Genomic DNA, 20,220 nt, shown 5'->3' with positions numbered 1-20,220 from the left:
AAAATTTTAACATTGAAATCAGGCTTTCATGTACCACTAGAGGGAGCCCGCGTACCACTAGTGAACACATCTCAGACTTTGAAAATGACAGTAGATTAAACAATCCGATTCAGTCGCGTATGCGTTTGTCGCAGTTGTCTTGCGTGTATGTAAATAGTACATAGAATAGTTCATAACGTATTTCCGTGTCCTCTGTTGTTTTAAAAAATAAAATGACAATAATACAAATATTAGAAAGAAATGATGTGTGTTTTTTTTAAAACAAATTCAATCTTTGTCCTCCTGAATCCATTTAGGAAAGCAGAGGAGGAGGCCAAACAGGCCAAAGAGGTAGAGGAGAAGACAGAGTTGGAGCGACTAAGGATCTTGGGTTACGACGAGACCAAGCTCGCCCCCTGGCAACGCCAGATCATCCTGAAGAAAGGGGACATAGCCAAACAGTGACCTGGCCTTCCCTCCTTCACGTCCGCTCATGGGGTCCTTCCCATCATCAACCCACCCGCAACTCCCAAGGCCTTCACTGATTGCTTTTCTCTCCCTGATGTTTGTTTGTGCCCTCAGCTGGGGAGAGCTCCCATTTTTGTCGCGCAACGTCCAGCCACAGAACCGATGCAGGCGAGTCTCCTCAGTCCTGTTGAAAGTCTCATGGAGACAAACTTTCAGCATTAGTATAGCTCCGGCATGCACAGATTGCCCTCACCCGAGACCTTTTCTTTGAACTGTGTGTGCACGTGTGTGTGTGTGTCCTTCATTCAGACCTGTTCGCTTTCCCGCAAATTCAATGTGTTTTGCTTTCTCATACAATCGATGAGTGACAAATAAAGGGGCTATTTGTTAGCATTGTTGCCACGGGAAAGGGGTTACGAGCCGTCTGTTTTGTACAGTCCCCGCACTCGCCATTATGTAACACTACTGACATACTAATCAATGAAACTGCGTCATGAAGACAATTTTGTATAGCGCTCATAGAAGCGCATTCTTTACTTTGCAGACAGAGTTGTCATTCTTCCAAGAAACAAATCTTTCTTCTTCTTTTCAAAACAATCCCCTTTGACCTAAACTTACATTTTACTGGGTGTGAACAATTGAGGAAAATCGAATTTATGTTTATATTATCAGCACTTGTTCATTTTCTATGTCAGCAGTGGAAAAATTAAAGGCTACATTAATTGAAATTCATTTTTTTCTATTTGTGTTAACGCTATGGTGATCATGAATGTTGTGTGCATGTTTGTATTGTGATATCACTAAAACACTGGGGGCTATTTGGAAAAAGTCCAGTTTATTTTTACGGCAAACCGTTTGTCAACATGCGCTGGGTATAATATTAATCAGTCCCTCGATGATTATTATCATCATTTTGTGAATGCGTCTAAAATATAAATAACATTTCCTTTCTGTGGCTCGAAAATGTCACTACAGTAAATGTGAAAGTCTGTTCAATATATTATTGTAGAACGAAGATGACATGTAAGAACATCACGAAGCTATCAATATTAATATGCAGGCGTATAATATATACTCTACATGTGTACAGTAACAGAATTTTAAAAATGTTGGATAGCACATTTGAGAAATTATATAATGTTTACAATAGCTAATCATTTAATGAAGCCTGCAGTGCACATCTCGCGGCATCATCATTTGGAAATAATTACTGACTTTCATCAGCTGCCATATGATGTTGAAATTTAAAATGATTTAATCACCATTTGATTTTTTTTATATATATACATATAAACCCTGTACATAGTCACCCCCTCTGATCATGATAAGGTCAGTGTTTGCATACTGGATCTCAGCCTTGATTGGGTAGAATGTTGGCTAATACATGCAAGCATGATTATGTTTTCAGATTGTTAAAAATAAAAGGAAATACAAAAACGGCTCAGGCTTTGCTTTTGTTGACTCAAAGGACAGGAAATGGGTGAATAGTTGAGCTGTTTTTAAATGGAATTTATAAGGCAAAAAAAAGGTATTGCTGAAACCTCCTAAGGAAAAGCATATGTTGTAATTATATATTCATTGACATTTCTCAAGTTAACATCACGTGTGACTCAAATGCAGTTCAGTGGTGTACATTTAGTGTGGTTGATATTGTTTTCCCCAGCTAAACATTCAACGTCAAAAATTCTAACGCAAACCACACGCTTTAGATAGATAGATAGATAGATAGATAGATAGATAGATAGATAGATAGATAGATAGATAGAGGTCACCTTCAAGTAGAATGCAATGATGATGGTTTGAGTGCGTTTTCATTGTGTCGTAGTAAAAACTAATGGCCACTAGAGTGCGCTCACAGCCTTTTTGAAGTTGCAAACCCAACGAATAAACTTGAGGATCAGTGAAAGTAAACAAAACAGAGTAAAATGACCGAGTTATACATTTCCAAAACGATTAAATGTTCTCTATATATACGTGTATAGACTACTTTATATATAAACATAAATACATCCAAATGAAGTGAAACGTTTATTTTAAAAAGAGTGAAAACGGTTTGAAAAAAAATGGTCGATGTGCACTTTTCTGTGACTAGCTGGCGCTCACCTGTGCCGGTGACGTCACCACGGAGACACCAAAGCAGGAAGTGGCCCTTTGAGCACAAATATGTGACACGATTGCATCGACCAAGCAGCAGACGCAATTGAAGTCTTACGCTTTCTCTCTCTTTTTTTTTTGCCGATAGTTGGGAATTTTTCGAAGTTCAGCACTCTCAGGTAAGGCAGCTGTGACGTGTTGCAGCCTCGCTTGCTTGCTCTGTTGCGTGTCACCTTGCCATAAAAACAACCATGGGAATGTGGGACCGACATTTTTTTTTCTCCCACCCTGAAGCGTCTCTTACGGATTGAAACTGCAACTGTGTGGAGACAATGGACAAGCTCGTAGTAGAAATCATCGTGTCGGAGGATTAAATATGTAAACCCATGCACGTTTTGCTTATGGCATGAACGGGTTCAAATGCTTGAATAGTTTTGCAATGGCAATGTACTAGGCAAGCGTTAAATGTTAGCGTTACACTTTAAGCGGGCCTTTGAAGTTCTAGCATTGCAAAAAATAACTATAGTTCATGTGAAATAAAAAAAATCAATTGTATGTACAGGATGGCCAAAAATGTACTGTACTCACTCTGATAGGCGTTGTAGTCCTTGTTTTTCACCATTTGTCTTTTCTTATATGTCATCAAAATACAGTATCTTTAATGCAACATTACTCTCTGTAATTCAATTGATTAGACTTGTGACTATGTCAATAAACACGTAATTTAAGAAGAAATTCATGAATATTTAAGGGTGAGTTCCTCTTTGGCAGGGGAGACACACTCTATCATGACTCTGTATAATTTCCCTTTACTAATTCGTTTATCCTCACGAGGGTCTCGGGCATGTTGGAGCTTATCCCAGCTGTCTTCGGGCCGTAGGCGGGGTACACCCTGAACCGGTTGCCAGCCAATCACAGGGCACACATATAGACAAACAAGCATCCGCGCTCACAATCACACCAAGGGACAATTTTGAGTGTTTTGTTAACATGCCATGCATGTTTTTGGAATGTGGGGGGGAAACCGGAGGACCCGGAGAAAATCCACGCAGGCACAGGGAGAACATGCAAACTCGCACAGGAAGGCCGCAGCCCGGAGCCCGAATCAAACCCACCAACCACCTCTTTGCGATGGGGCGAACATGCTAACCAGTTGATCACCGAGCCGCCCACTCTAGATAAAAATCTGTTGATTATTTTCTCAATTAGTCATTTCTATCCCTCTACAGGTATTCAAAAACAGTACATTGTTTCAAATTGACAGCGCAGAAAATTTACATAGATTAAGATTCCGTTTCTGATTGGTGCGTAATGTGAGAAGAGAGGCAAAAATGTTGATCACTGTCTTCTAAAGTAAAAGCGAATGTTTGCAACTGTTGTGTTTTGATTCAACACAAATCTACTTCCGTGAAGGACTACAGAAGTCGGAGAATATTTACTGTTGTGAGTCTGACAATTTATTGGTTTGGACAACCTTTTAAAGTATCAAAGGTAGGACGTGTTGTTTTTAGTGGATTTACTGGAGCATCTCTGCTTGCGTGTGGCAGTGCCTTGATGTTAGTTCAAGAACTGACTCAAAGTGTTATTTTATGTGTTCTCAGTGGGAGGCTCTAAAAGGCCCACTATGGGTCACTCGTGGCCGTTTGAGGGCCTTGCACTCTTAGGATTCTGATGTGATCCCTCCTGTTCATTTCCAATGAAACCGGTAATGCTAACGTCTGTTTGTGGGGATCCGTAAACACGCTCTTATTTTTTTCTACTCTTCCACAGAGCCCTCAAATGTTGTAGCTGCTGAGGGGGGTCAGTGGACTGGGTCAAGGTGACCGAGGCAGGACGCCATGTCTCGCACCCAGTCAGAGGGCCGTGCGGGTGACCGGTCCCCTCTAATTCTGGAGAGCCGCTTTTCCACAGAGCTGCATATATCTGAACCCGGCGATGAATGCTACCAGTCACAAAGCTCCCCGACCGTCCAGGCGGAGGCACGCACGGTCCAAGAGGATGGAGTTGACAGGCTGGTGGTGCCGCAGCAACTGATTTTGAGCACCCAAAGTGCAGCGGCGCTGAAGCTCGGCACCCAGCAGATCATCCCCAAGAATCTAGCCGTGGCCAGCCGGCCCAAAAACCGCCACCACACCACGGTGGTGACCTTCCCCGTGGGACTGGAGAATTCCAGTCATGGATCCCGCATCCGACACTCAGCTCAGGGGCCTGATGTGAGCTGGGAGGACTATGACAGCGATGGAGACGGCTTCGCCTTGAGGAGGAACCGCAGGAACAAGTCCTACAGAGCAGCGGTGACCAGTTTGGACATTGAGGCCATGGCGAGGGGAAAAGGGGCTGTCGATGCACTAAAACCCGTAAAAGAAGGCAGAGGGTCCAGTCCAGGTTCAGCTCGCAGCCCCGTGAGGAAGGTAGAGGTTGCTTTAGCCCAAGGGGGTCAAACCAATTTTCGTCGCGGGCCACATTTTAGTTACCGTTTCCCTTGGAGGGCCATTATGACTGAAATCATCTAAAGAAGTCAAGAATAACAGTTGATTCAACTATTGTTTATGTTCGCAAGAATAACAGTTGATTCAACTATTGTTTATGTTAGTGTTATGAGGTATTTGGCAACAAGAAAATGCTTACAATGTCTCTCTTATTTATGACATATGAGAGTTTTGAATTTTGGTAAATATTTCAGCAAGCATCATGGAAGTTGCCATGTTTGATTTGCTTTCGCGGGCCACATAAAATGATGTGGCGGGCCAGATCTGGCCCGCGGGCCGTGACTTTGATACGTGTGCTGTCGCCCGTTTTCTTTTGGCTAAATGGAAGCTGACAAGGCACAAGTCATATTGTAGCAGAAATTGCTAATCGCCACCACTAATTTTTTTAAGTTAAGTAGTAACAAGGCACAAGTCATATTGTAGCAGAAATTGCTAATTGCCACCACTAAACTTTGTTAAGTTAAGTAGTGGCAATAGTCAATAAGAACCACAAAAGCGGTCTTCACAAAACTGTGTGGCTCGTTGGCTCAAAGGCGGCCGAGCAAGAATGCGTTTGCTTTTGGTGAGGATCTGCATAAAGGTGCAAACACTGTCATTGATTAATTTGAATAACTACGATTAAGTGCACACAACAGCCACTCTCCAACCCCGGTACGGAATTTATGACTTTCATGATCGTGACGACTACGGGTCGTCTAAAAAGTGAGCGCATGCGATCCCCTACGAAGATGGATATTTTTCATTTCGCGTCGCCAAACACAAATACTCCACAACCACGGCGACCACTTCACCGAACGTCGGCGTACATGATGTTTAACAGAAGCTAACTCTGTCGGCAGACAACGAAACACAACAACACAGCTCGGCTTACCTTTTGGATGTGTCGTAATGTCTCAGACGGTGTAAGCTGCAGCCTAGCTTCCTAGTCATGAGCGGAGAAACTCGTTGTGGGTTTTCGTATTAGTTGTCTGGCATCGGAATTTGGTGAAATTCCAAACGGCTCGATCGCGGACACATTTTGGACAATAGGTAGCTGGCAAAAGGTTGACTTGTTTGTTGAATCGTTTAATTGTACACTATTGTCATCTCTCACCCTTGTTATGACACAATTCCACCAAGCAGTATGAAAATCCCCTGTTGTGGCTTGTATCGACGACGACGTAAATGCCAGGGGGACGCCCACCAAACAATTTATTCCAACAACACAATCTGATTCAGAATAGATGTTATTTCAAAGAAATGTTTTGACTGGTGATGATTCCCTCTCGACCGTTTCACAAACGACGGAGCTGCGACAACACTTTTTGCACAATAGCGACTGGGGCCGCAACAATAGGGAACCAAAAAGTGTTTTTTATATTACCCATCAGTTATTCTGGTACCCAAATGGAGACGCTTGAACTTTACGGTACTGTTTGGCGGAAACTGGGATTTAGCCTCGGTCATGCTCTCTGTTAGTCATGGAGATGATGCGCAATCTTCCGCATGAGGGCCTCTTTTGAGGAAGTCCTCATTTAGCGTCTACTTAGTAGTGGTTCCCATTACGTAGATCGCGATCGACCAGTAGATCGCGGACTGGTCCCAAGTCGATCGCGAGGGGTGTAGAGGAGAAAAAAAACAAACAACTATTGGTGTGCCTGTTAGGAATATATTTTTTGTGTTCATGTACACTGCACGCTAATCATCCTGTGTCATTTTCACAAAAAATATTTTAAAAATAAAATAAAGCAGGTAAATCTTTAACCTACGGTGGTGCGTGACCTACGTCACCGGAAGTTGTTAGCTGTCGCACCTTGCGATCGGAGCTGTTGTGCTATATCTTTTATCGTTACTTGTACAATTCACCGAGCGCACGGGCAAAGAATGGGAATCTAGAGGGCCGAGGGAAGCACTTAAAAACGGTACGTGGGAGCTACGATAGTTAACAGGCTGCAAAAGTGCGTCGCATGCCTCCGTGTCAGGCTGTTGCTCATCATGGCGTGCGTGTGTGTGTATGTAACGGGTCGATCTCGGGAGGTTGGTTGATCGAAAAGTCGATCTCCGGTCCAAAAAGTTTGGGCACCCCTGGCAGTTTGTACTGTAATGAAGTAAATAATAGAACAAGATATGAAGCGAGCTATCAGGGTGAAGTGAACCGGAAGAAAAAAAAGATATCTACGTTCCTCAATGACAAAATATTCTGTTGTTGTCCTTCCAGCGAACTCTGGGGAGAAAGAGGAACCGTAACCAGCGCGGATCATTCAAAGATGGTATGAATGAGTTCCTCTCCACGTCCCAAAAAGTGGCCAAAACACTCCAAACGATCTGATGTTTGTTGATTATGGTAGAAGGTTGGAACCGGTGCCGCGTGAAATCTTGCCGAGGCACCGGGTTGGAAATTGTGGACGTAAAAGTCTCGTCAGGTTCCAGCTCTCTTCCAAAAAAGGGATGGCTTGAACTCGCTCTGCGCACTGAATGTGACATTGTTGAGGTCTGATTATTGAATTGTAAAATCATGCAGCCTCAGCCATTCAGCCGCTCGTCACCGTGTGTGGACGAGAAGAAAACGGCTGTCCCGATCATTTATCCAAAGTCACAAACACCGTGTTTTTACATGCAGAGGTGATCTGCGGTCATTCATCTTCTCTCCATATTTGGTCCACTAAATCATACGGCCACGTTGTCGACACGCAAACTTTTCCAGACTGAAGAACCCCCGAAATGATTCATTTGTGGGTTTGCGCCCCAGCGACGCCGCGCCTCTACCAGGAGATCCGAGAGCGGGGTTTGCACTCCACCAACCAGGATGAGCTGCTGGACGACTTTGTGGTGGTGGAAGCTCCGGTCGAGGATCAGAGCATCGTGGTCAAGAGCTACAGGCCGGCGCAGCTCACCTGGAGCCAGTTGCCACAGGTAAGCCGTGCTCAGATGTGATCATGATGATGATGGTAATTGGGGAAGGGGGAGGGAACTGGGATTGCAAACGTGATTTGGACATACGTATTTGTCAGATGCCTGACAATCGCGTTGAAATAAAATTGTTCCCTTGCTTCGTGAAGGTGAAGGAAACCGGCATACTGAGCATGATCTCACCTCAAGAGAGAAAAAGGCAAGAGGTAAGTATTTATTCATCATTTATTTATATAAAATACACACACACACACACGGGCACCTCGGTGGTCGAGTGGTTAGCGCGTCGACCTCACAGTGCAGAGGTCGTGGGTTGGATTCCGGCTCCGCAGTTCCTGTGTTGAGTTTCCATGTTCTCCCCGTGCTCGCGTGGGTTTTCTCCGGGTACCCCGGTTTCCTCCCACATTCCAAAAACATGCGTGGCAGGCTGATTGAACACTCTAAATCACAGGTGTCAAAATCGAGGCATTCCAAAAACATGCGTGGCGCCACATCATTTTATGTGGCCCGCGAAAGCAAATCAAACATGTCAACTTCCATGATGCTTGCTAAAATCTCAACCAAAATTCAAAATTCTCATATGTAATAAATAAGAGGCATATTGTAAGCATTTTCTTGCGACCAAACCCCGTCATTACAGTCACTTAAACAATTGTTGAATAAACCATTATTATTTACTTTTTTTTATGTAGTTTCAGTCATAACAGCCCTCCAAGGGAAACAGTAACTAAAATGTGGCCCATGACAAAAAGGAGTTTGACAGCCCTGCTCTAAATTGTCCCTAGGTGTGACCCCATAATTCACAATTTGATCAATTTCATATTTTTTCAAAAATATTATACTATTGGTCAGTCCAAACGTGTGGGTGTTATTCTTCTTTTTTTTTTTTTATTTAATTTTTTTAATACAGATTATTGACGAGAGAGTTACCTCACAAGTAAAATGTCCATAGACATTTCAAAACATGCCGACATCCAATTTAAACTCCTGACGAAATACAAAAGTGAAAGTGTTGACAATGTGTGTAAAGTAGTCTAGCGGAGAATTCATCGCTCCCTTTTTTGTTTTTGCTTTTGTTTTGTGTCAAGAGCAAAGGTCCACCCTGTTTGCACAGGCACACCTCGCCGGGCTGTCTGCCGCGTGGGCGATTCCCACTTTTATGCCCAAAGTTACCTTGTGGGTCTCGATTGTATGGCTTCAAATTCATCTCAGTTTCCACGGCACTGCCCTTTTCGTCAGAAACTTCACATTTGCTTTCGGCTCATGTTCAGCAGCACAAAGAAATCCGTGTTACAATCTCACCCGTATGATTTGCTCCCAGTTTTGACGACTTTCATTGAAACTGCTGTTGTTGATACTTATTGTATTTTTTTAATATGTTTGACAGGCAATCTTTGAAATAATCACATCGGAGCACTCATACTTACACAGCCTGGGCATCCTGGTGCGACATTTTAAAGAGAGTGAACCTCTGAAGAAAACCATGACGGCCACAGAGCACCATCACCTCTTCTCCAACATCTCGGTTATTCATCAAGTCAGCAAACGGTGGGCACAATACATACTCATGCTGTTACACTCTTCTGTGGGCTTTGATTTCTTCCATACATTGACTGCTATATGCAGTTGCAGTTTTTGAAATGAATCAAAAATGTAAGGCTCCCCCCCCGAAGCACGGGTTAAGTTTCTTGTCGGCCCTATCAACATGTTAAAACACGCTTGGCAAACAGGTTTTGCAGCCTCGCTGCTCTACGTGGTATTTCGGGACTTTTGAAATGATAATGTGCTGCATTGCAGAACGTGTCAACAAATGCTTCAAGTCAATGGACTTTGAATGTTTTGAGCCAATAGGAGAGGAAGTGTGATGTAAGAGCAGATACAAGAACAAATAATGATTCACATTTGTATCAATATGTGTTGTGTCCCTTCTTCCCGGCTTGCATGGTGTCATTTGACCTTTTTTTTTTTTTAAATATGCTCTCTGCAAGGGTGTGGCCGAAAGTCGTGTTTATTGCGCTCATCAGGAATACACTTAAGATGGATTCAATTTCCCATTTTAACAAAATAGATGTTGACTGTCATATGTTTCTTTTAAAGAAACAGCCAAAATGCAATCCGCCAAGATGCCACAAGATTGTGGCCAAGCACTACATTGAAGGTTCTGAATATTAAAAGGCGCCAAACCGACACTTTATTTGTCAGTGCTTATGTACAAAAAATACAAATACTGTAGGTGAGTTTTTAAAAAACAATATATAATGAACAAATAATTTTGGGCAGGTCCCTTAATGTTTACGATAATAACGATAGGTATTACATTTTAGATGCACTGCCTTCCTGGTAACACATAATACAAAATGCCATAGGTGGGCTAAAATTAGCATCGATGTGGCAGCATGATCATTATTCAAACAATGGATATTTGAAAACAAATGGTGCAGCAACACCTGTGATTGACTGGCAAGCACTTCAGGGTGTGCTTCCCCCAATGACAGCTAAGAAAGCCACACCGGCGATCCTCATTTGGATAAGCGGTTCAGAGAATGTACGGATGGATGGATGGTGCGGCAACACATGTAGACAGACAATGTGGCATTAGTCCCAAGAAAATATTATTTTTCCTCTGCAAAAAAAAAAAAAAATTAATATGAGCTGTTGTGGCAGTTTAGTGTATATCTGTGCGGCTGTACCATACTGCCCCCAGTGGCCAAGGTGCACACATCACAAGAAGCCGCACAACTCATCTTCCAAAAAAAAAATTATACAAAATGTTTTGTTGACATTTTATGGGTCAGGATTACAATCATTCTAAGCCCCCTCTCTTTTTCTCCCCCCCCCCCAGCTTTTTTGAGGATCTTGAGCGGCGTCACAATGACAACCCAGTGATCCGGGATATTAGCGATATTGTTCAGAACCACGCCGCCCACCACTTTGAGCCGTACATCGTCTACTGCTCCAACGAGACCTTCCAGCAGAGGACACTGCAGAAGCTCCTGTGAGTTCACCACCAAAGTCTGCCTTCTCTCAGCAACGGCCTCACGTAAAATGACCGAAAAACGTCTTTCTTGACCATCTTTTTTAGGAGCACCAATGGTGCATTCAAGGACACCCTGAAGCAAATTGAAGGCAGCGGCGACTGCGGAGGCCTCCCGATGATCTCGTTTCTCATCCTTCCCATGCAACGGGTGACCAGGCTGCCACTGCTACTGGATGTTAGTATGACCTTTACATTGACAAAACTTTGCCAATTACAAAAGATCGTCATCGTAATCTTTTCAATCAAATCATTTTGGAGTCATTAGGCGAGCAATTCACAAATGGCATTGAAATATACAATATGTATTGTACTGTACAATACCTGAACTGATGATCATCTAGCAATCCTGTGATGTCATTGCTCACCATTGCTTTTATTTCCTTGAACGACATATAATATACATATATAAGAATGTATTTAGTTATTTAATGTGTGTGTGTATGGTGGATTTCCTCACAAAGACAATCTGCCAGAAGACCCCCGACAAGACCGCCGAGTACTTTGCGGCCGTCTGGGCCCTGCACGCCATCAGCAAGGTAGAAAGGTTCGCCGTGTGCGCCGACTCTGCATTTTTTTGCAGCCTCGCATCCTGATTGTTTTCCTCCTGGTTGCACCATTCGACAGCTGGTCAGCAGCTGCAATGACGGCGCGCGGCGAATGGAGAGGACGGAACAGATGTACACCATTCAGAAACAGATGGAGTTCGGAAAAATCAAGGTTGGTCTGGTTGTTTTGGGACTTTCAATTCCTTTCTGTCTAGGTCACATATGTCAGACTCATTCAGGCCTTATGCTTATTAATTGTCAGTCAATGTGAAAACTGCGTATCAAAATTAAACCCCTCAACTAGGCATGGACTAATGTTAAAAAAAAAGTTTATTTGAGGCAGGTAACTTCAAAGCGGCGGCTCGTTTACTGAACTCTGGAGGCAGCCAATCATATTGACATGACATGACATTGGCAGGGGAATTCAATTGTGGCCGCAAAAATGCGCACGGAATGTTTTTTAATTTGCGGCCACGAAGTAGCGTGTGAGTGTAAGCAAAGCGAGCACACCTTTGCCAGAAATGTTCCTCGTGTCGCCGCAGCCATTTCCGCTGGTGTCGTCGTCACGCTGGCTGAAGAAACGTGGCGAGCTGGCCGTCGGTGCTGAAGAGCTCAGCATCTGGAGAGCGTTCAGCAACAGGAGCAACTACCTGTTTCTCTTCAATGACGTCCTCATTGTCACCAAGAAGAAAAGGTCAGTCACTATTTTCACTCCGTTGCAACTCGGAACGATACGAGCAAAAACAACGTCACTTGGACGCATTGCAAGTGGGCTTCTTGTGTAACCGATTTATCCATCCATCCATCCATTTTCTGATCCGCTTTATCCTCACAAGGGTCGCGGGGGGTGCTGTAGCCTATCCCAGCTGTCTTCGGGCGGTAGCCGGGGGACACCCTGAACCGGTTGCCAGCCAATCGGAGGGCACACAGAGACAAACAACCATCTGCGCTTTAGAGTGTTCAATCAGCCTGCCATGCATGTTTTTGGAATGTGGAAACCGGAGTACCCGGAGAAAATCCACGTAGGCACTGGGAGGCCGGAGCCGGGATCAAACCCACAACCTCTACACTGTGAGGTCAACACGCTAACCACTCGCCCACAAGGCCACCCCCCCCCTCCCCTCCATTTATTTAGCTAGCTAGTTAGTTAGTGGCTGTTCGTGATCTCAATCGGAATGCTGACTCTTCTTACTAATACTAAGGGTTTTGTGTATATTTTGTAAAGGGGAGAAGAAAAAAAAAGTCGATACAGTGAATGACCAACGCAGGATAATCTGGATTGTTTCAGTAATTTCCTGGAGAATGCGAGACTGTTGCCAGTCAGGCAACAACTGAGGAGGCTGAGGAACATACTTGACATTCTTCAACTTTGCATTCAGCCGGTCAGCCTGAGAGAAATGTCAGCTTTGTGTTTTGACGTGGGGAGAAACCAAACAATGTCTGCTCAGACACAAGAGAGCCTTATTTTTTTCCTCAATGGTTGTGGCCCAGTACATGCTCTGCGTGGCTAATGCTACGGGAAGACAGCGAAGGAGTGTTTAACGAAGCCTACTAAGAACTAAGATGAACTGTATTTGCAAGCGTGTGCGTTTGTTCCTTCAGCGAGGAGAGCTTTGTGGTGATGGACTACGCCACCCTAGATCATGTGGAGGTGGAGGTCAGCGAGGAATATGATGGTCAGGCGTCGCCGCCCGCGAAGAACAGCTCCAGTCAAAATCTGTCCTTCAAACTGCTCATGAGCAAGAACAGCGAGGGCCGGCCAGAGCGCACCACCCTAGTGGCCGAATCCAGGTACCCTCTTCCAGTCTTGTCAAAAACAAAATGGTTGAGTTCTTGCAACAAAGAAACTTTGACCATTTTTTATTTTTTGTAAACTGACTGAACTCAATCGACACATATCCGGTTTTAAATGATCGAACTACATTTCATGGTGACGTAAAATACGCAGTTTTACAATGATGATGTTGAGTTTTGCTTGACGCTGGCAAAATTTGTCTTAATTGTATCCATTCATTGGTATATATTGTGGTTGTGGTTTTGAAGCAGCGTACAACATCATGCTAATAGCTAATGGCTAATGGTTAGGACTCTCTGGTGTTGCCGATGAACTCTCCAAATTTTTAAATGAATAACTCTTGGTGACGCATGTGGCCCCAAAGAGTGTCTGTTTCATGAAGGTTGATTGGAGTTTTGGGTTTGGCTCCCCCTGCTGTGGACAATGATGTCGCGCGTCAAGTACTAATACAGCACCAGAGCACTGCCCATTCTACTCTTTAAATACGGGTCATAAAAGGCTTTTTTTTTTTTTGTCCCCAGTTCGGTGGTACAGTCTGGGTTCATCTTACACCTCCGCATTGGAGTTTTCTTCTTTTCAGTGCTGGTTCATTTTCCACCGCTGCGTTTGAGTTTTCTTCTTTTCATCGTCCCTTTTTTGTTTTGTTTGTTTTTGTCTGCATCTTTACCAAGGGTGGACTGCGCCCGTTGGATCGTCGCGCTCACCGAACACAAGCAGACAGAGCTTTTCTCCCGCAAAGAAGGTAAAGCGTGACAAAATTCACAGCGACTTATTTCCGCACCATCACCGTAGGTTTTATGTGCTCTGAGTTGGGTGTCTGCCGATGGAGCCGTTTGTTCTGATAACACTTAGTTTGCGCCTCGGATCAAATGTGTGCTTGTGTAACATTGTTTTAATTGTGTACGTTTGGGAGGCAAGTTTTAAGCCCAGTATCTTAATTCAAACTGCTTTACAGACTGCCTTGCTTGGGAAGGGCTAAAAGCCGAAACACAAACAGTTGAGCTTGAAAGTTAAATACAACTGAACTGCACTTGGAGTGTCCACACCATTCTTTTCAGATACCGCCAGAGGGCGCCACCGCACTGTGAATCACTGCACGAATCCTTTCACCCCATATCCGCTGGAATAGGTCAGGCCTAACATAAAAACAGTCAGTGCATGCTGGGAATGTGTTTTAGGTCTGCCTCAGTACGAGGCCGCCAAAGCCTACATACCCAAGGAGCCCGATGAGGTGGGCCTGCAGCAGGCTGAGCTTGTCATTGTCCAGAGGAAGGAGGAGGGTGAGGTTCCATTTTTCTTTTTCGGGGGCAAGGGGGTCGCGACCTTGCGAGGCATCCCTTCTCCTAAAAACTGCGTGCTCCCGCCAGGCTGGTGCTATGGGGAGCGGATGCGAGACGGCGAGAGAGGCTGGTTTCCCGCCAGCTGCGCTGCGGAGATCACCAACCCCACGGCCATAGAGGACAACATGCAGCGAATGAAGCGCCTCCGCCAAGAGTCCAACGTTTGAGGAGAGACTCGGTGCAGAGAACAGTGAGGTTAAGATCCCTCGAGGCCGCCATTAACCTCATCCAATTGTGCCTTGCTAAGGCTGAAGAATTTACATTTAAGGGGAAAAGAGGTACAGCCCAAGCCGATTATTATATTCATGAAGATGTGCAGTGCATTTATTGCGCTTTACTTTTGGATCCTTTTTTTTGAAACCATATTCCACCATATTTTTTTTCCTGCTCAAACTTCATGAATCAACCTGTGATTAGCTAAAAAGAATAAATAAAATTATTCAAATCAAAAGAAAACCCTTCACATTCTCAGTCACATTTCAACAAATCATCCGAGTTATTACAGCGCGTTTTTCCATTTTGGAATAAGGATGTATCACGGTGCCTTGAGAGATCACTAAAAGTTGAATGACCATGAACAAGCTCAACTCGCATCAATCCTATAATTTTAGCCAATTTAAATGAATTGAACTATCATATAATCACCCCCCCCCACCCCCAAAAAAATAGTATTTTGTATGCAGCTTTTTATAAGTCAAATAGTGTAATAGCATCATGAAACAGAATGTAAAGTATTGAGTTTTTGTCATGACTTAGTGCTTCAATTCATTGTGCTGCTCCTCTTGGTGTGCACACCGTGGCCACTGGGGGCAGTATTATAGCCATACAATCAAAGTGGTCACCACTATTCAGAATCGATGCCTGTATTGTGCTAGCTATTTTTTTTACATGTTGCTACACCGTTTGTGATTAAATATATATTGCTTGAAGGATTACATTACCATGATTGTTGTTGATGCTTATAGTTACCACAGTAATGGCATTTTCAATTCAGTCAATGGGGGGTTTCTTAAAGCAAGTTCTTTACTTGCTTTAAATTCTCTTAGTTTGATGTTTGGCTTGACACCAAACCTCAACTGAGTGGCATTTAATAGGTTTTAGGATTTTTTTTTTTTTTGGTTGTTCATTCTGACACACTGCTGTGTATCAAGTCAGTTGAGTTCCCCGTCACCATGTAGTTCTCAAGTTTGCATCGGGGGGACTAATCAGCCAGATGACTGACTGCATGTATCTTGAGAAGGCACCACTGTACAACAAAAGAGACTTTCCAGATGTGCTGTACGGAGGGTTAACCAGGACCCACAACTTATGTTTCCATAAAACCAGTCCTTTCTGGGTCATTACTGATTTCCAATTAAAGGTATTTTTACATCCAGTAGGAAACATTATCTTTTCTAATACCAATTCAGGCGATGATCTATTTAAAAGCCCACTGTTATTTTGTGGCGGTGAGAGAAGTTGTGAATATTTAAGTGCATTTCCTACGCTGCGCATAATCGCTTCACATCGAGAGGAACTTGTTTCTTACATGTGCAAATGATGTCGGATCCAGCTCAAGGCTGGCCAAAGTATGTCCTTGGCACCACAGCCGACAAACTCTGTTCTTTATCCAGCCCACAGAGGATTCACGTAAAATCAGCAGTCCTGTCATATTTGTTGCATTCATTTCGCTGCCCCCCCCCCGCCCTAAAATTTATTAAAATGTACCCATTTCATCAAATTGGTGGAGTGAAATAAAAATGTATATACTGTACATTATTCTAGTTACATCAAATTTTAAAATGAGTTTAATAAAAATGATTTGCTTTTTTTCCCCCATTGTTAAAATGTATTTTTTAATGATATAATATATATAACTATATAATTCATCCTCTTCTATGAATTACATACTAAATGTAGCCCTTCGGGACAAACATTAGCCTACTCTGCTCAAGTTGAATACTGGTTAATGCATTGTTCTGAAATGGGTGTCATCATATTCTCTTCTTGCTACTAAAAATGGCAAAGATCAGCCTTCGGTGATCAGGCTCGTGTCATTTTGTGAAATCTCTTAACTCACGGTTGCCGACATCCACTAAATAAAACAATCACTCCATTGTCCCTGGTTTTTGGACTTTTATTTGAGCTTGCATTTCGTTAAAATGTTTGAATAGATAAAAAGTTATTTAAAAATGTCAAACTGACCAGATATCAAATTTCACTCATTCATTTTTTTTTTTTGAAAAACCATTTGGTGTAAAAACTTAGGAGAGATTTAGAAAAACGTGCCGTTTCCCCAAAAATGTGTTGTAGCTGTCACGTAAAAAGAAGGGAGGGAAAAAAAAAACAAGTCTGCATAGAACCTGCAGGCAATTGGTGGTAATCTGTTCAAATGCATGGTGCAAGCTTGTGACGGTCATCAAGTCAAATCTTTATTGCTCTGATCTTGTTGGATGTTTCTTGTTGACAAAAAAAAAAAACTGCAAGTAGGGGGGGAGGGGGGAAAGAGGGGAAAAGTTGCAATTTCGTTCACTGCTCATCAGCATGACGCCAACCACTTGCAAGTTTCGAGACGCTCACCCGGACGATGGTAAAAGATGGTCGTGCCGGTGGGCAGGTTGTCCCCTACTCAGCCCCGCCCTGCTGGGCCTCGGGAGCGGGCGTCTTCTCTCCGGAGGCGTCGCCTCCCGCCTTGGCCTCCTTGTTGTCCTGGCCGGGTTTGCCGCCAGTCGGTGGGCGCGGCCGGCGGCGGTAATTGACGTTGCGGCGGTAGCGCCGCTGGCGGGGCTGCTGGTTGGGACCCCCTTCGCCGCCCTGATTCTCCTTGTCCTCCTCGCCGTCCCGCACGGGTCTGGGACGTGGCGGACCCCTGCCGTACACGGAGTTGGAGGGGAGAAAAGGTTGGTGGGCCAGAGTGCAAAATGCAAGACTTGGGACGCACGGCAAGAAAATGCAGCGTATCACAAATGGTGATACCTCAACAGGTTATCATTTCAGACGTGTTACAGCATCACCCTAAAAGACTTACAAATGATGTAAGGACGTGTGGCAAAGACTTTCCGCAACTTCCGCCAACAAACCAGGCTAAAACTTAGCACCCCCTATTTGGGCCTCATCATTACACTTTAAACCACCTTTTCTTAACCCTTGTGGAAAAGCGTCCTCAGTCAACGTGTCCTTTCGAAGAAGAGTATAGCACCATTTAATGGATTTCAATTTCAGGAGGGATGTCATCACGCAATGACAAGTATTGCTGACGCAAGTCTGAAACTGCCGAGCTTGTCGATGTAGTTCACTGGTGGTTGTTGCTTTCAACGTTGCTGCCACAAAGTTACAAATGTCAAAATGGTCGGTATAGATTCACCTGTTGCAAAAGTGGCCTGGAGGTTGTTTCGAAGCACCATTCCTATCACCATTTTTAGAATTCAAGCATTCCCAAGTACTTCCGCGTCATCTCGCACGGTAAGAATAAGAAGCACAGTTGGAACAACGAAGTGGAAATGAGGACACTGGTGACGGAAACAAGCATAAATGGTTGTTCCAGAGCAAGAGAATGCAAGTCTGGAAATAGAATCAGATGATCTGGACAAGGATAATGGCATGACGCAGTTGATTCAGGAACTCAAAGGACCAGGCCTACGAAGCGTATTCCGAGTTTGACCGGATAAAAAGAAAAGATGCTTTTCCGCGTCGGGAAAACACTTCAAACTTTGAACAAAAATACAATCCGATTGGCGAGTTTAATGTGATTCTGCCTGATGCAGTTTTGGGCATTTAAGCTGCTGGATACTCGCAGACTTGACATCAAAGCCAAGCAATTGGCTTTAACTGCCCGCGGAACGCATACCGTTGCGGACATGAAACCCGCGCTCAAACTATCAAGTAGACATGCTCGAGGACCAGTTGCGGGCAACAATCTGCTTGATAACTGCGGAAGACGCGCAAAGTGCGTGAGCAATAAAGATTTGATTTCAGATCAAGTGAAATTGGAACATTTCCCCTAGCGCACCTACGGATCTCTCATGGCACTTTTTTGGAGTCTGGAATCACTTGCTCTACTAGTTTGGTAAATAAACGCCACAGGCCACTATGTGAGGAAACACACTAACTGTTTGTAAGATGCGGCATCATGAGGGCAGAACCCTGCTCCAAGAACCAAAACAAAAGTGTTTTCGCTTTTTTTTTTTTTTTTTTGGGGCAGCATGGGATGAGCAACGCTCAAATGTGTACCTTGGCCGGAAGCCTCTGAAGTAGTTCTGCCTGGCGGGTTTGTTTCCCTGGTCTGGACCCCCTTGGTTCTCATCGCCCTCATTGGCCTGAAAACAAACACGAGAAAAGAGTTATCGAGTGCAGAATGACAATTAAGAAGGTGTCGGGTGTGGTCAAAGCATAACGTCCAGCGCGAGGGTTTAAAGCTGAGGCCGTGACATGGAGTGCTGTACCGTTGACGCCCAGACCCGCTCTACACCAATATTTATTTTTATTCACAAACACAAGCGGGTGCGTCCGCATATTTTTTCCTTTAAAGGCCCGGATTGGGTCACGAGAAAGCGGAGTGCCCGCTTCAGGTTCGAAGCCGAAGTGTGTAACGTACAAAGTATGGCGGGTAGCGCCGTCTGCCGGGGTAGGCGGGCCTACGCGGCTGTTGCTGCGAGTCTCCCTCGGGGGCGCTCTCTCCGCCTTCCCGGCTGCCTTTGCCTTCGCGGCCTCCGGCGCCCGGCTCGCCCTCTCCGTCACTCTGGTAGTTCTCTGGATAGTCGCCGCCGCGGGGGGGACCCCTCCTTCGGGGATAGCGTCTGAAGCGGCTCCTGTCGGCGGCGTACTTGCTTCCCTGGACTGCGATGCCCCCTGGGCCGGTGACATTCGCCGCCTCTGCCCCCTGGTGCCCGCGGAACGACGCCATGAGAAAACGGGCGCGAGTTTCAGCGGCGAGGCCGGCGACGCGCTTACTTTCTCTCCCTCGACTACGTCAAACTCCACAGTTTCTCCATCGCCAACACTGCGAAGGTATTTTCTCGGGTTGTTCTTCTTGATGGCTGTCTGAAATGACAAATGAAGAGTAGAATTAAGAGCCGCATATGCTGCGATGCCTTGACTAATGAGTCAGGCTGACATTTTTGAAAAAGAATACCATTGCAATTTTTACCCCTCATTATTGCGCTTTCATAAGAGATTTTTTTTTTCAATGTCCTGTACAGTCACATTGCATTTCTCTATTTTGCTAGTTAAGGATGGAAACAAAATTAAAGAACACATTTTCTGTATACCAACACAAGTGAGGAGGAGCCGTTCTGAAAATGGATGTTTTGGAGTACAATAAGTTCCAAGGGAAGTAAAAATTATGTTTTGTTGAATTTCATATGGCTACATTCTCATTTTCACATTGCAATGAATACATTAAAACAACAAATTCTGATTAGAAACTCGTGATTATGTTGTGTAACTGAACGCTTTTCAGACTTCAAAATACACTGCGGAAACGGGGTCCCGAGGTAATGTTCTTGATCAAAGGTTACAAATATGGAAATTTTGACAAATTGTTCTGGAAGTGAATTTCGATAAGTGGGCAACTCTGTAAACAACATCATATATATATATATATATA

At 44.2% G+C, this 20,220-nt stretch overlaps 3 protein-coding genes across 8 annotated transcripts in view; 2 read left to right on the top strand and 1 right to left on the bottom strand.

Moving 5' to 3' along the window:
- Positions 1-1,886, top strand: part of espn (espin) — a 39,246-nt gene extending 37,360 nt beyond the window's left edge. For all 3 annotated transcript variants that reach the window (XM_019868045.1, XM_019868047.1, XM_019868046.1), the window contains one exon: positions 297-1,886. In XM_019868045.1, coding sequence (XP_019723604.1) covers positions 297-444 — 148 coding nt within the window. In that variant the 3' untranslated portion in view covers positions 445-1,886. The remainder of the gene's footprint in view (positions 1-296) is intronic.
- Positions 1,887-2,573: 687 nt separating this feature from the next.
- arhgef16 (Rho guanine nucleotide exchange factor (GEF) 16) lies at positions 2,574-16,011 on the top strand. 2 transcript variants are annotated; one of them, XM_019868058.1, is made up of 16 exons: positions 2,574-2,720; positions 4,143-4,246; positions 4,312-4,952; positions 7,228-7,279; positions 7,759-7,922; positions 8,069-8,125; positions 9,307-9,467; positions 10,762-10,914; positions 11,002-11,131; positions 11,418-11,492; positions 11,581-11,673; positions 12,044-12,195; positions 13,104-13,292; positions 13,968-14,038; positions 14,475-14,576; positions 14,664-16,011. In XM_019868058.1, exons 3-16 carry the CDS (start codon positions 4,380-4,382, stop codon positions 14,801-14,803), a joined length of 2,112 nt encoding a protein of 703 aa, XP_019723617.1. In that variant the 5' UTR covers positions 2,574-2,720; positions 4,143-4,246; positions 4,312-4,379; the 3' UTR covers positions 14,804-16,011. The 2 variants fall into 2 exon arrangements, with proteins under 2 accessions (XP_019723617.1, XP_019723616.1); XM_019868057.1 differs by lacking the exon at positions 4,143-4,246.
- Positions 16,012-16,734: 723 nt separating this feature from the next.
- Positions 16,735-20,220, bottom strand: part of ybx1 (Y box binding protein 1) — a 7,548-nt gene continuing 4,062 nt past the window's right edge. The window contains exons 4-8 of one of the 3 annotated variants that reach the window (XM_019868082.1): positions 19,566-19,655; positions 19,210-19,494; positions 18,846-18,931; positions 17,196-17,487; positions 16,735-17,095 (exon numbers count right to left, since the gene is read on the bottom strand). In XM_019868082.1, the coding sequence (XP_019723641.1) occupies positions 17,241-17,487; positions 18,846-18,931; positions 19,210-19,494; positions 19,566-19,655 (708 nt within the window). In that variant the 3' untranslated portion in view covers positions 16,735-17,095; positions 17,196-17,240. The remainder of the gene's footprint in view (positions 17,096-17,195; positions 17,488-18,845; positions 18,932-19,209; positions 19,495-19,565; positions 19,656-20,220) is intronic. The other 2 variants (XM_019868081.1, XM_019868083.1) reach the window with 2 other exon arrangements.

Source organism: Hippocampus comes, unplaced genomic scaffold (genome assembly GCF_001891065.2).
Source record: "Hippocampus comes isolate QL1 unplaced genomic scaffold, H_comes_QL1_v1.1 scaffold157, whole genome shotgun sequence".
Lineage (NCBI taxonomy): Eukaryota > Metazoa > Chordata > Actinopteri > Syngnathiformes > Syngnathidae > Hippocampus > Hippocampus comes.
Note: the sequence above shows the minus strand (reverse complement) of the source record. Positions and strands in the feature narration are given on the sequence as shown.

Coding starts and splice junctions, on each gene's coding strand:
- arhgef16 (XM_019868057.1), top strand. CDS start 4,380: ATGTCTCGCACCCAGTCAGAGGGCCGTGCGGGTGACCGGTCCCCTCTA. Junction 7,280..7,758: donor GCGCGGATCATTCAAAGATG/GTATGAATGAGT, acceptor TTTGCGCCCCAG/CGACGCCGCGCCTCTACCAG. Junction 14,577..14,663: donor TGTCCAGAGGAAGGAGGAGG/GTGAGGTTCCAT, acceptor TGCTCCCGCCAG/GCTGGTGCTATGGGGAGCGG.